General features: G+C 32.7%; 2 protein-coding genes across 2 annotated transcripts in view; one reads left to right on the top strand and one right to left on the bottom strand.

Moving 5' to 3' along the window:
• LOC148613699 (uncharacterized) overlaps positions 1-3,233 on the bottom strand; it is a 32,341-nt gene extending 29,108 nt beyond the window's left edge. Inside the window, exon 1 of the mRNA XM_088587220.1 lies at positions 3,164-3,233. The gene's annotated coding sequence lies outside the window, so the exon portion shown is untranslated. The remainder of the gene's footprint in view (positions 1-3,163) is intronic.
• A 5,278-nt stretch (positions 3,234-8,511) lies between these two features.
• Positions 8,512-14,200, top strand: part of LOC148613698 (uncharacterized) — a 36,347-nt gene continuing 30,658 nt past the window's right edge. The window contains exons 1-3 of the mRNA XM_088586425.1: positions 8,512-8,644; positions 11,179-11,304; positions 12,218-12,371. Coding sequence (XP_088442551.1) covers positions 8,579-8,644; positions 11,179-11,304; positions 12,218-12,371 — 346 coding nt within the window. The 5' untranslated portion in view covers positions 8,512-8,578. The remainder of the gene's footprint in view (positions 8,645-11,178; positions 11,305-12,217; positions 12,372-14,200) is intronic.

The raw sequence follows: 14,200 nt of genomic DNA, 5'->3' as shown, positions 1-14,200 counted from the left end.
CGCTGCCATCAGAAATTATATCTATTCATCTATTTATTTAGTGATTCTATAATTTTACATACAAGTTTGTAAATGTAGGGTTGTCCTATATTCTGGAACAAGTAAAACTAGGAATACTATGAGCAAGCTAGCTCACGAAGGGAATACTGTAATTAAAAAAAATGTTTTTCACACTACTGGTATACATTATATAATGCTGATAAATTTTTGTAAAAAATGATACCAGCAAATATGTTCACATGAATCTGGGAAAATGAGTATGTTTACATTATCTCCATCTTCAAATGGATTTACAATGTACATATAAATATAAAACACTTGTTCGATTATCTCCCTTCGGTGTCATCCAAAAGGAGTTATGTTCTGTCATGCACATCTATAAACAAAGTAGGATGCCAAACCTTCCTATAAAATTATATCAAAATCCCTTCAACAGTTTAGGAAGAGTTATGCTTAGAAGGTTTTAACATGTAAAACCACTTAATTTGGATCATCTCCCTTTGGAGTCCTCCAACAGCAATTATATTCCTTCATTCAAATCTTCATTTGATAGTCCCAACCATCCTATAAAATTTCATCAAAATCCCTTTAGTAATTTATGATGAGTTGTGCTTACAAGAAATGCGGACAGAAGCATGGACGGACAAACAGACAGACAGAGGGGATTATTCCTATAAAGTAAAACCCTACAATATTTTTAGCAGGGGATATGATTAACATACAGACAAGTAGTTTAATTACAATTCCATGAAGGGCAACCAAATTTTATGCACATGTATTTTCCAACTTAAGGACAACATACATGTACATGTAGTTTTCAAGTAATGGGCAAGTTGAAATCTCATCAACTTGCCCAATAGGACAAGGTTTACAAAATGTTAATGTCAAACCCAGAAACATATGCTAAGCCAATAAACACTATGCAACAAATGTATTTCAATTTTATGGTTTCATGGTATAAGTGCATATAGTAACTACAAACTATGTCAGCCAAATACAAGATAGTCCCAACAGCAAATCAATGGACTGAGAGATCAATTACCATTTACAACCACTTAATCTTTATGAAAATTGACAAGCTAGCATTTGATGAAATAGACATCTATTGGATTTCTCATAGAATATGGGATCTCTCATATACACATGAATAATAATCGTAAATAGCAGGACATTTGGGAAATAATAAAACTATTGAATTCTTAATTGAACATGAACCTCCAGGACAAACATATTCCTAGAAGAATTTTTGTCAATATATAGCCTATAAATGCAAAGACTACATTTTCATACATTCATATGTTCAAATATTTTCACTAACAAATTATAGCTAAGGGTGATATTAATTTATAATCTACTTTTCAACAGGGAGCAAGTTACTAACACATTATATATTACTCAGTTATCAAAACACCACATACATGTACATGTACAAGTACATGTATACAATTCTACTTTCAATTGTTTTTGCTGCTCAAGAACTGCAAAAAAAAATACATGTAGCTCATATACATGTATTTAATTATTATACATGTTGGTTATTCTTAGATATCTTCATGTGTACTTGTACATCTTTCCAACTGTGATTTTTTGTCAAATTTCAATCATTATTTTCATGATTTTAGGAACTTCAATCATGAACTATGTGAAAATTAAGCACACAAACAATAAAAACGAAAGATTTGTAAATCTTCATCCTTTGTTGAATACATTATATGTCATTCAATTTGTTTACATTGTATCTCAGTCAACCAAATTGCGTGCTCAATAATTCAAAAGCATCCTCTCTTCTTTTAAATTCAATCTTGCCAGTCAGGAATTTACATCTGGAATTTGATAGCCTACTAATACAGACTCAACATCACCACAACATGGACAATGTGTCTAAATTATCTATTTCCCTTTCATTAATGTATAAATTGAATTCCTAACAAAAACTGAAAAGAAAATTGATTTGTAGATTAAAATAGCAATTGTAAGAAATTGTATCATCTGATGCAGACTTAAAATCAATTAAATAAACAGTTATGTTATAAACCACAGTCTATACAGGTTATCTACGATCAATGATCTGAATTCTTCACTACATCTGGGAGTTTTCATCTATGTACTCTGTGTTTGAATGGTACATTATCAGGATTTGAAGATTTCTAAGGATTTGAGGTTAGGGGAACTTAATTGAAATAAAGGAAGAGCAAAGCATTATATGACATTTTTGGGGGATAGTTTTCCAAATGGGTGGAGGTGGGGGGGGGGGAGGATATTCACCGGGTCTGCCACCTATGATAATAAATCTGAATCCACACCTTGATTTGCCAAAGATATTTATAACAATTCCATAAAAAAAGGTTGTGACAACCACTTTTCAAAGAACCCCTTTAAAATCCCCATTAGGAACATGCATTCGTGTAAACCATTGAATGAATTGTCAAATCAAAAGGGGGGTGGTGCTGGTTGGATCTACAAACTTAAGAAACCTCTTTAATAAAGAGAGCCCTTTGTACAAATTTATGACCCATACTCAACCCCCTCTAAATGTACAAGTGCATTTTGTAGACCCAAAGGCCTGTCATTAGTTAATGAATTAAAATAAAAATTTTGTTGCTATTTTAAGTACTCATAGGATTCCAAGAAAAAAGGTGTATGTGACAATGAGTTACATACAATAATAGCACAAATTCATAAAAAGGGAGATCAAGAACTTTATATTTCTATAAGGAAATGAAAGTACTGATAAGGTTTTTGAAAAATACATGTACTTATAAGCTGGAAAGATTTACATGTATTTTTATTAAACAGGAAATATTCTGTAAAAAAAATAAACACACAATCTTTGATCCCAATTTAAAAAAATACATTTTGTTCAGAACCTCCTATTTAGTTGCTGTTCTGTAATACAAATATGATAAATCCTACATAAAAAATAAATTACCCCCCCCTTTTTTCTTCCGCTAATATATAGCCAGGACTAGCGTACGCTTATGTTCCACTATGGCCTGCATGTAATGGTCTGTAAGTTGCGATCATACTTTTCAGAAAATTGTCCAATTACTTTTGGTCTCTGCTTGAGACTGGGTTAATTGTCAGATCGAACTAAGACAACATAATAATCATGTAAAGCAACGTGACACCAATTAAATCAAAACTATAAAATATGTGTACAAACCTGTTTCAGGGAGAGATGGCTTCAGACTTTTACGCAATTCGTGTTAACTCCACAGCAATGTAAATGCATTAATGAGTAAACAATTTACAATGCACGATAATGTGTTCGATGGATATCAACCAATCAACTGATAGCATTATCATGGAGGCGTGGTTCGAGACAAGAGTTGAGGTTCACTACGGGTATCTAAAGGGAAACATTTTTATGCCTTTCTTTATAGTTTCTTTGTGCGTTTTTTCTTTTTTTTTTTGTAAGGTTTTGTTGTGGCTTTTACTATGAGCAAGGATTTATATATAGCATATATTTAACTCCTTGCTATGAGCGTTTCATTTAGACGATTCACCCTGAGGCTTGATATCTTTAAGCCCCGAGCCGGAACAGGTTCTGATTATACAGTGATTAAACGAATAAAAAAATATAATAAAAAAGAATAAAATGCAGTTATCAAGGTCGTAAATGGTGTGTGCAGTATATATTCAGGGCCGAGGCTGCACAATTAAAAAAAACATCGTTGGTTTTAGTTGATGATTTATCACAGCGCGGGTCAGACACATCCATTTCAAAACGACGTGATTTTCCCTTTCTTTTAATTTGTAGTCAGCATTACACACGCTGTATATATTCATCCTTGCACCGAGCGGATTTAAAAATAATTATTTCCCTAACTGCTAGAGAATATATTTTTATTCACTCTGATTTCATTTTTGTTACAAATGACGTTCGTTGTATTACGATATGAAGATTTGAATTTCGAAATTACCCATAAATTCTTCAAGGGTCAATAAAAATACCACATAGCCTGGTAAATGCATAACATTTGTCGCAGCAAATTGGTGACGGGATGCATTAATATATAAGGAAAAGGTATGTGTATTTATTTTTTTACCTAAAGATTATCCATATGAGAGAAAAATCAGAATTTTTAATTGCCTATCTTTCACTGGACAAAATTAATGTTGGACAAAACTTTGTTCTCTCAACTTAAAACACCTAGTTTTCTCAATAATTGTCAGCCATCTTATCTCGCCTAGATTACAAATATACAAAAGATGCATGTATTGTGCTACGTATACATGAATACCTTATGTTATGTCTCTATATTGTTTATAGTGTTGTCTTATTATGTCATCCGATGGATATTAATGTGAACACCCAGGGACCATGATTAGATTAATAACAAAATTGGATTTGAATTTGAATTGTTCGTGTTTAATTAGTAGTGTCCGCGTTCGTTGTATCGGCTCGGTGTAAGTAAAGTTCTTTACTCGGTCCTGAGTATCACATCTATGTTTACTTCCTGTCAGACTGTTCGGTCTCCCGGTGTTTGGCAAATGTAATGAGGGCTTCGTCCTCTGACCTCTCCCTCTAATATACACTCCCCGAAGAAAGAATCATGTATGAATTTATTCCAAAATTTTCGTCAGAACTTGCTAATAATAGTTTAAAAACAATGAATTTTTCGAATTTTATTTGGTAAAAAATTTTTTTTTTGAAAATCATGGTCCAAAGTGCCATCATCAATAATAACTTTCTGCCAAGAGAGAAAAAAAATCAACTAAAAAATTTAATAAATTAAGTTACTGTTTTCATAGAATATCTTAAATCATATAAAATTACGATATAAGCTCACTCATCTTGGAATTAAACTTGGAATGTCTTCATTAGAATTGATCGAGCCATATAAACAGGTTATCATTATCAAGTAAAGCCATGTGAGGCTATTTTGTAAACCCCCCCCCATAAATAATTAAAATAGATGTAAATAAAAAAGTTGTTCGTCTTCAAGGAGGTCCAATGAGCGGCAGATTAACTCTGATCTTGGCAGTATAATATTTTGCCATCTTCTTCCTTTTTCCGTTCGTATCTTCCTCTCTCTATGCGGAGATTATGATTGCTTTGTCTAAATCTGGCTAATACATCTCTTTTATCTATATTTATTTGATTCTTCATGTTTCTAAAATGAAATTTGTTTAAATCTAAAGTAAGTGATCAACTTACTGTGATCATCATTTAACAGCTTCTTTTAAATGTGTCTAATTCCAGGGGCTTGCTCCCACTATCAAAATTCAGCCCGATTGGTAAATAAATACGAATCCGGCTGTATATTTGATAGTGGGAGCAAGCCCCTGTTGTCCACTGTAATTGGATTTTTTATATGCTTTTTCATTTTAAATTGAGCTTTACTTAGATTTTTGCATCTCAGTTAGGGCAATGCCATGTTCAACTGCTAGGTCTGTCAGAGAAGTTTTCAGTGAAAACATGATGAAGTATATATCTGTTGGGGAGTTTTTAATTCGATGCCAGTACATGAATATTTGCACCAATATATTATTATATAAAGGCAGCCTTCCTAGTTCTGACAGGACACCAATATTAGTGCAAGTTTTTTTTTTTACACCAAGAATAAATTATACATGTAATTATACAAAATTTAAGATTTATAGTTTTTCTGGTTCCCACTCTTTAAATAATTCAAATAGATGCATATTTCTTCTTTTTATAGAGTTTTAATACCCAATGCAAAATTTCACTATTTTAGATACAAAATTATTGGTTTAATAGTGTGATCAAATAAATGGAGCAAAGTTCTGATAGATGGCGATGCTGATTTAATATTTTTATATATTTTGAATGATAATTTTAATGCCTTGTCACATAGTCTTTCGAGCTGTACAAAATTTTCCAGTATTGCTAAATATTAATCATAAGTATTTATAAAATTTTACACATTCTATTTTATTTTCACCAATGATAAAGTCATCTGACATAAGTCTGCCATTTTATTGATTTTTGTCTTTCAATTATTTATGATCTCAAGACACCACTCAGTCTCTATGATATTTATATGATATATCAATTTGAGATTGAAGCCCTTGTTTTGTATTAGAAAATAAAACTAGGTCACCCGCATAGAGTAGGCAAGGAATGAATTTGTCATTAAGCTTTAAACTTTCACATCAGTCTTCTAATATTTTAGGGAAATCATTTATAAAATACACGATTTAAATATTTTGGACGTAGGACATCACCTTGTCGAATCCCATACTTTTGAACAAACGACACCAGTTACTTTAGGTTACAGACCACCAATTCAACCAATGAGCATTTGGAACGTAGGCAAAAATAGTCCTACGCAGAAATTACCCCTGTTCCTCATAGTGCTGTGAAAAAAGTTCTCATCTTATTTAAAAAATTTAAACAGTTTCTGACAGGAAAAACATTTCTGTACATTTTATAGGTGCATTTTGCTTCTTGTGATGTGAAGCCTAATCTCCACAATGATTTTTAAATATACCCCTATCTTGTGAAAACACTGGGATTTCCCATGCTATTTATAGACCCTTCACTTCCGGTGACCAGTACTTCACTGCAAGTCTGCTAACCCCACATGCCATTCTGAGGATTGTGAGCTGACATATGTAGAATCATGCTGATATATAGTCCTCTGCAGGTTAAAGTTAAGGTAAAGTCCAGAGAAGCCATTGAATATTGTGAAATTAGCATAGAAGCCTATGGGAAGTGGAATTAGTGGTTTCTAGCCTTTACCATCTACTATAACATATAATTTGTCACTGTTGTACATGATATTTAAAATCTTAAAAAAAAACAAGTACTATCTTTAAAAATAAAAATAGCCGACGCAGTAAAATTTGTTATTTTATATTTCAGGGTATAACATATGGCACGCGTTGAATTTTCATTTTCGATACATTTATTTCTAACGCAACTAAGTGATCAGTATTTGGCCAATCGGGAAACAGAATTGCGATCACGTGGAATAACGTCTGCAAGGTCTAAGGGTAAAAAGCGAAACTATACCGACTGCGTCAATATTTCCCGGTCTCTAACAATTTCAACATATAGCCAATTCTTCGTTCGAACCTGTGATTTGGTTTTGGTTGGCAAAAAATCCATTGAGTGGCATGGGGCATCAACTTTAAATCATCATATTTTTTTCATTTTTTAAGATAATTAAAAAAATTCTTTTGGTTCCCTAAACTGCAAATAAAACTCTTTATACCCATGGAACTTCTAAATAAATATTCAATAATAAGACTATATTAGCATAATGGTTTAATAGTAATTTCATATGAGAGTGGACGTTTACATATAATTATAATTACAAATTTATTTTTCAAGTAAAAGAGCATCCTCCCAAGTTAGGGTTTTGAGTCCATCTTAGGGAGCGAAGGTGGACTCAAAACTCTGACTTGGGAGGATCGTAAAAGAGCTATAAATTCACTTTCAAAATATTAATTATTTTATCTTAATGAAACATTTCAATTTCGGGGATTTGATACATCGCATCTACTCAAAAGATCTTGAGATAAAGGATACTACAGACACTGTGAAGTCAGCCTCATATCTTGACCTACACTTAAAAATCGATGGTAAAGGAAAACTATTGACAAACGTGATGACTTTTCATTCAGAATTGTCAACATTCCTTTCATCTGTGGCAACATCCCTTCGGCACCTGCGTATGGAGTGTTCATATCACAACTCATACGTTATGCCAGAGCTTTCCGAAACTACGCAGAGTTTTTGTATCGCTTGAACTTTAACAAATAGGCTTCTGGAACAGGGCTATGTTGCTACAGGATTGAAGTCATCACTACAGAAGTTTTATGGTCGGCATCATGAACTCGTGGATCGTTATGGTGTATCCATCTGCACCATGAAAACTGATTTATTTAGCGGGTCATAGTTTGCCTTTCCTCGTTTGTCTATAAACCGGACTTGACTTTTTATGAGCAACTCGGCGGGTGTTTCTAGAAAAGCAGAGGACGCTTACCCTACCGGTGCACCTTGTCCATGCTCCCAGTTTTTAGTGGAGTCCGAGTTGCTCATTTGCTTGTGTTACTTTGTATGTATGATTTTAGTTACTTTATGTTCTTTGTTGTGTATGGCTGGTTTCCATGTCTGGTCTTTGTTACTGGATTACATTCTTTTGATTACCGCTATAACCTTGGTTCCCATGATTACTCTTACAGAACCAAAATTGGTTATAAACCAGCAAAATTATAAAGTTTCGAAAATTGGTATTGTTATCATGAAATTTCATTTGTTTATTTTATTGTTGATTCGCCAACAATTTTGACACTTATTGACTTAACTAATGACATCACTAATGAGAGCTCACATCTTTTGTTAAATTATGTATCCTGTAAATGTAAAACTGTATTTTATAATTGCATGGCTATTTTTTATAAAAAAAAATATCAATGTATCCAACTTCGTCCTACATACCCCTGTCACATATTAATAAAATAATGATATTTGAATAAATCGACTTGTAGTCTAGAATATTAATGAAATCCGGAAAGTATTGTGTGCGATAGTTGGTACTAAACTTATGTACACCAGTAAACTTCCGCGTGAAAAAAATAGAAATGCAGAAAAGTTTTTTAGTTGATGTATTCATTTGTATCTCAACTTAAAGGTGATCTCACTCAAGAATTTAAAAATCATTTAAAATTAGTAAGTTTTCAAACGACTCTGAATTCGTGAGAATTAAAAATTCGACGAATTTCTTAAAATTCACTTTCCCTTTTTGTACAACTTTTGAGTGCATTTCTTCTGCTCTATAATGTTTTCTTGCACCTCCCAAATCAGTTGCATTTCTGTCCAAAAGGGCCTTATATACCTAATTTGTAGTATTCGAATTTGCTTTCCTTTTTTGAAGCTATGCAGGGGCAGATCAAAGATTAATCCCTTTGCCTTTGGAATTCTGCACTGGAGATATTCTTTGTTTTGACCACCATCGATCTACGGCACCGAATCCCAAAAGGGATTAATCCAAGATATTAGGCTTTAAGAGGCATGTACATTATTTGGGGAGAATTTGTGAAAAATGAAGACACATTGTATCATGCTAAACATCAAAATTTAGGGGGCACAAGGGTCACTTTTGGAGAAGGAGGTACAAATGTAGTTGGCCATTTGCCAAAAAAATGGAGTTATGGTTACAGACCACCAATTCAACCAATGAGCATTTGGAACGTACGCAAAAATAGTCCTACGCAGAAATTACCCCTGTTCCTCATAGTGCTGTGAAAAAAGTTCTCATCTTATTTAAAAAATTTAAACAGTTTCTGAAAGGAAAAACATTTCTGTACATTTTATAGGTGCATTTTGCTTCTTGTGATGAGAAGCCTAATCTCCATAATGATTTTTAAATATACCCCTATCTTGTGAAAACACTGGGATTTTCCATGCTATTTATAGACCCTTCACTTCCGGTGACCAGTACTGCACTGCAAGTCTGCTAACCCCACATGCCATTCTGAGGATTGTGAGCTGACATATGTAGAATCATGCTGATATATAGTCCTCTGCAGGTTAAAGTTAAGGTAAAGTCCAGAGAAGCCATTGAATATTGTGAAATTAGCATAGAAGCCTATGGAAAGTGGAATTAGTGGTTTTTAGCCTTAAGACCCAAATATATAGAAATGCATTGGTCAGTGAACTATTTCTGTGTAAATTATGGATTTTTCATTTCATTGGCCCATTTTATTATATGATATTAATGTATTTTATATTACATGTACATGTATGCTGCAAGTTGAAGAATGAGTCATTGGCCCAATAAGAGAAAATTCAAAAGTTACGTACACAAAATGTTTATGTACATGTACATGTATATTTCTCACCTGATATGGATCTTTGGCGTGGCGGCATTGTTTTGTATACTCGGCGTCACATAAATAACATACTGTTAAAATTTGAATAAAAATATTTTCTGCGACTTTATTGACACCTACCATCGTTTAAATTGTCTTAAATGACTTGCTCATTTGTTTAGCCAAACGGCTTCTCCCTAAACATTGAATCGTTAAATTCCGGTCAGATTTTAATTCTCGGTGCCAATATTTACATTGTAAAATGTGGGCCATGTTTACAGTGATTGGGTTGCTAGGAGATGTTGTTTACGTTTAAATGGTTTGTCCAAAAACCGAAGAAACCAGAATGCATTTCGGCGTTATTTCGGATACCTCGGATTTATTTTACGCGAACAACGTACAATACCGAGAAGTTGATCAAGCAGACGATTGTCACCGGAGTTCAACAGGAAATTACGAACTTCGTTTGTAAACAAATCGTCCCGTAAAAACCAACATGGCAGATATTAGTATGGGATTTTCCCTTAAGGATTTGTTACGCATGATTTAAGCTAATAAGCGACTTGTTTAGGGAGAAGCTGTTTGGCTAAACAAATGAGCAAGTCATTTAAGACAATTTAAACGAAGGTTGGTGTCAATAAAGTCATAGAAAATATTTTTATTCAAATTTTAACAGTATGTTATTTATGTGACGCCGAGTATAGTAGGTTGTGAGATTTGAATAGGCAGTTAAAGACTAATTCTTGATCAGAATTTATCACTGGTCTGTCACTGAACATTCTAGGGTTGGATCCTCAATGGTTACAGTACAACTTTATGAGTCAAATCATGCTCTCCTATTACAGATCAAGGTGCATGTACAATTTGTCTTCTTAAAATTTGTACGTTCTTGCAGGTTTTTGCAAACTTCTGGTCCAGATACTACATTGTACATGTAACTCTGTTAACCGCTTATGCATTTACATGCACATGTACATATTTATTATAGTTATATCACATTAATTTTTTCCAAACTTTTGAAATCATGTCAGACATTGTACATGTATATATAGTTATCTCATAGAAGTGTTGCTATGATATTGGCTGGATTTTGACAAAATTTGATCTAACTTTTCCAAGTAGTCTATTTAAAAGCTGTACCATACATGTAATTTCTTACTAATTCCTATACAATGAAGATCATGACGATCAAATATTGATCACAAGCAATGACAAACTAAATTAAGCTTGTACCAACACCCGACAACATCCACCAGATCAAGGGAAGAGACTATACATGTAGCTTCTCTTTCAAAGTCCATGCATGGTCTTCAAAATTGATTCATAAGGACTGGTATAAAACTCAAATTTTATATTTGTACATGTACAATGCATGTTACCATTATATTTCAGGAAACGGCATTCAAAATTTTGAGAAGGAGGAAGACTATAGGACGACACTTGACCATGAATGAACATGATGAAGAAGATCTTTCTTTAAAGACTGTTGAAGACATATCTAGAACAGCAGAAAAAATGGTAATTGTACTGTAGTCTAAAAGTATACCTTAAATTGGAATGCTGTTACACATTGTATTGCCTGTTTATATCTCTGAGATGAATTGCAGGAGGTAATGAGTGTCTATGTTGTCTATCTGTCTATCCACAACCTTTTTGTAACAGACTTCTATGCAAATACATTTTTGTACTTACAACCACTTAATAAGGACAGAGTGTCAGCGCCTACCTGTATACATGTATGTAGATGGCTTGATGCTCTGAAATATAAATGGCACAAAATTATTCAGTTGGAAGTGACTGATATTGAAATGATATAAGCAGTTAAAAAGTGATTGAACTTATAACACAGATACACATCGTGTGTTATAGGAAGTTTCACATATTACAGCTGGTTGTGGTATCAGTAAAATAACAACATAGCGTGCATTATGAACAAAGTGTAAGTTATTGGAATACATACAGCTCTGTACCTCTTAGGCATAGCCTAAGAATTTTATTTTGATCATATTTCCTTTTTGAAATTCAAGGTAAATAGTTCATTTAATATAACACTTGACAATTTAAGGTGAAAATCTCTTCATTGCTGTTTAAACATAATGATTTAACAGTGCACCATAAGCCTATTTGGCTGGCGGAAGATTCAAATATGTATATGTAATAATGTTATATTAATTCAGGTTACACTTTAATAAACAGTTCTTATTCTTCATAGTCTAAAATCATTAACTGTTCTGACACAACAACTTAATGATATTTTGAGAGATTATAAAAAAATATAAAAAAAATTTTAGTCACTTTCTGTGAAGAAAAATATAGCTACTGTATCAAGTCCTTTTAATATTCATTTGCAGGTGTCTGGTAATATTATTTTTTAAAATTATTTTGCAGTTTGTAAATTTGTAAGTCTCCATGTAGTTATTTTTTTTTTCAGTGTGCAAGATTACAAGAAATGGGAAATGAGGCCATATTTGTGTCATTCAATAAAGGAAGGGAGACAACTACTTACAGAACTTCCCAAAAGGGTGAAATTTTCCTCCAGAAGAATCCTGATTTTATTGAAAATTTCAAAAAACATTTCTGTGACAGTGAGTGTCATTTGAAATCTTTTAAAACAAAAGTTCGTTTTTTTGAAAAAAAAAAGGTTAAAACATTGCTACATTGTACATGTAACCATAATTAGCAATTAAGGGGACCAAGACCCCAGCGGAAACCAAAAAGAGTATAATCCAGGGACTTAGACTAGAGATGCAGGGGAAACAGACAAACACTACCAAAAACATAAAGTAATTAAAATAACACCAAGATAGGAAACTCACTAAAATTCTAGCCAGCCCTGAATACAATTTTTCAATATATTTACTATATGGCTATATAATTTTTTGCCAAAAAAAATGCACCAAAAAAATAGCCTCAGGCTGGCTACTACATGTATTTCTAACTCTGATAAAACCCATAAATAAAAACAAGTACCGGTACTATCTTTAAAAAAAGGATAGCTGACGCAGTAAAATTTTGTTCTTTTAACTGATAATTTTTCTACATTTCATTCAAGAAAATAACACGTCACGCAATTAAAATTTTTGATACAGTCTTTCTAACGCCACTGAGTTATCAGTATTTGCCCAATTGGGAAAAAGATTTGCGATCAGATGACTTGCGTTTGCATAGAAGAGCATTTTTAAGGTCAAAGGATAAAAAACAAAACTATACCGACTGCATTGGAAAAAGTAAATGAGCAATTCTGACTTCACCAAAAAGTGGGAGCATAAAATGTTCCTACCATAGATACAAATGTTAATCTCAGTTTCCATGTATAATTTGTTAAAGTACAGGTATTAAAATGACATCCCAAATCAACGGCTTGTTTATTTTTTTAGAATTTGTTGTGTTCATTAATGAACATGGGCATCTCCCTTGACATGAGGTCAATGAATTTGTACAAGCTACAGTCAACAACTGAACAAAGTTGTCATGAGAAAGATTCAAATTTAACAGGAGTACAGTTTATATTTCTTACTATCGAAAATACATTTTGCATATCTTTTCTTTAATGTTGTTTCAAACATCTAGATTGTTTTCATACAACATATTTTTGAAATATCTCGAAAGAGTTTGGAACACTTTCATTTGAACCCATGCAATTTCAAAACTTTTGAAACAAAAATTTTAAAACAATGTGTCATAAGGTGCATTAAGTATGTTAAATAAAAGTTTTGATATTTGAAAAGAACAGACATTAAAGAAAACTGTAAATCAGTAGAAGTAGAAAAAGAAATAGTAAATCTTTGAATTGAAAATACAGGTAAATTTTTTTATTACAGGTGGGTTGGGGAAGGAGAGACATTGTTGAAGCTTATTGAAGGCAGTATAGTGAAACACACCTCTGACACTACATAAGTTGAGGGAAACCTCTGTTCATAATGAATTCAAACACAAATTCTCTTCATGTAGAGTAATACTAATAGGATAATTAATTGGAAGGAGTGAATAACCAAAATATGATCACTCATGCCAAAGAATGCCTACATTTAATGATTGTGTGTGGAACTTGTCCCACGCTCGAGTTAAATCTTACAGCATTCTTGGCATGAGTGATCATATTTTGGTTATTCATGATAACCAAATGATTATTCTATTTATTACATGGATTTCATCGATTACGCGTTGCTATTTTCAACATAAATTTCAAATTTTGTGAACGTCAGATTGATTACAAAGTTGTGACGTTTTGGCATGAGAAAGTCCGAGAGTGAATTTACTGAATTTATTTCACAATGTGAATTATCGAAATTTATTTCAATGGGAACATTTGATAAAATACTGCTATTTATATAATAAATAATATTTTCATGAATCTGCAATATATATCGAAGGCACCACATTCTTTGTCTGTTGCAATCCAAAAAATGCCAAG

Source organism: Perna viridis, chromosome 6 (assembly GCF_037379345.1).
Source record: "Perna viridis isolate PV_CMFRI_1.1 ecotype Kerala chromosome 6, ASM3737934v1, whole genome shotgun sequence".
NCBI classification, from domain to species: Eukaryota; Metazoa; Mollusca; class Bivalvia; order Mytilida; family Mytilidae; genus Perna; species Perna viridis.
This window is presented reverse-complemented; position numbering and strand designations above follow the sequence as displayed.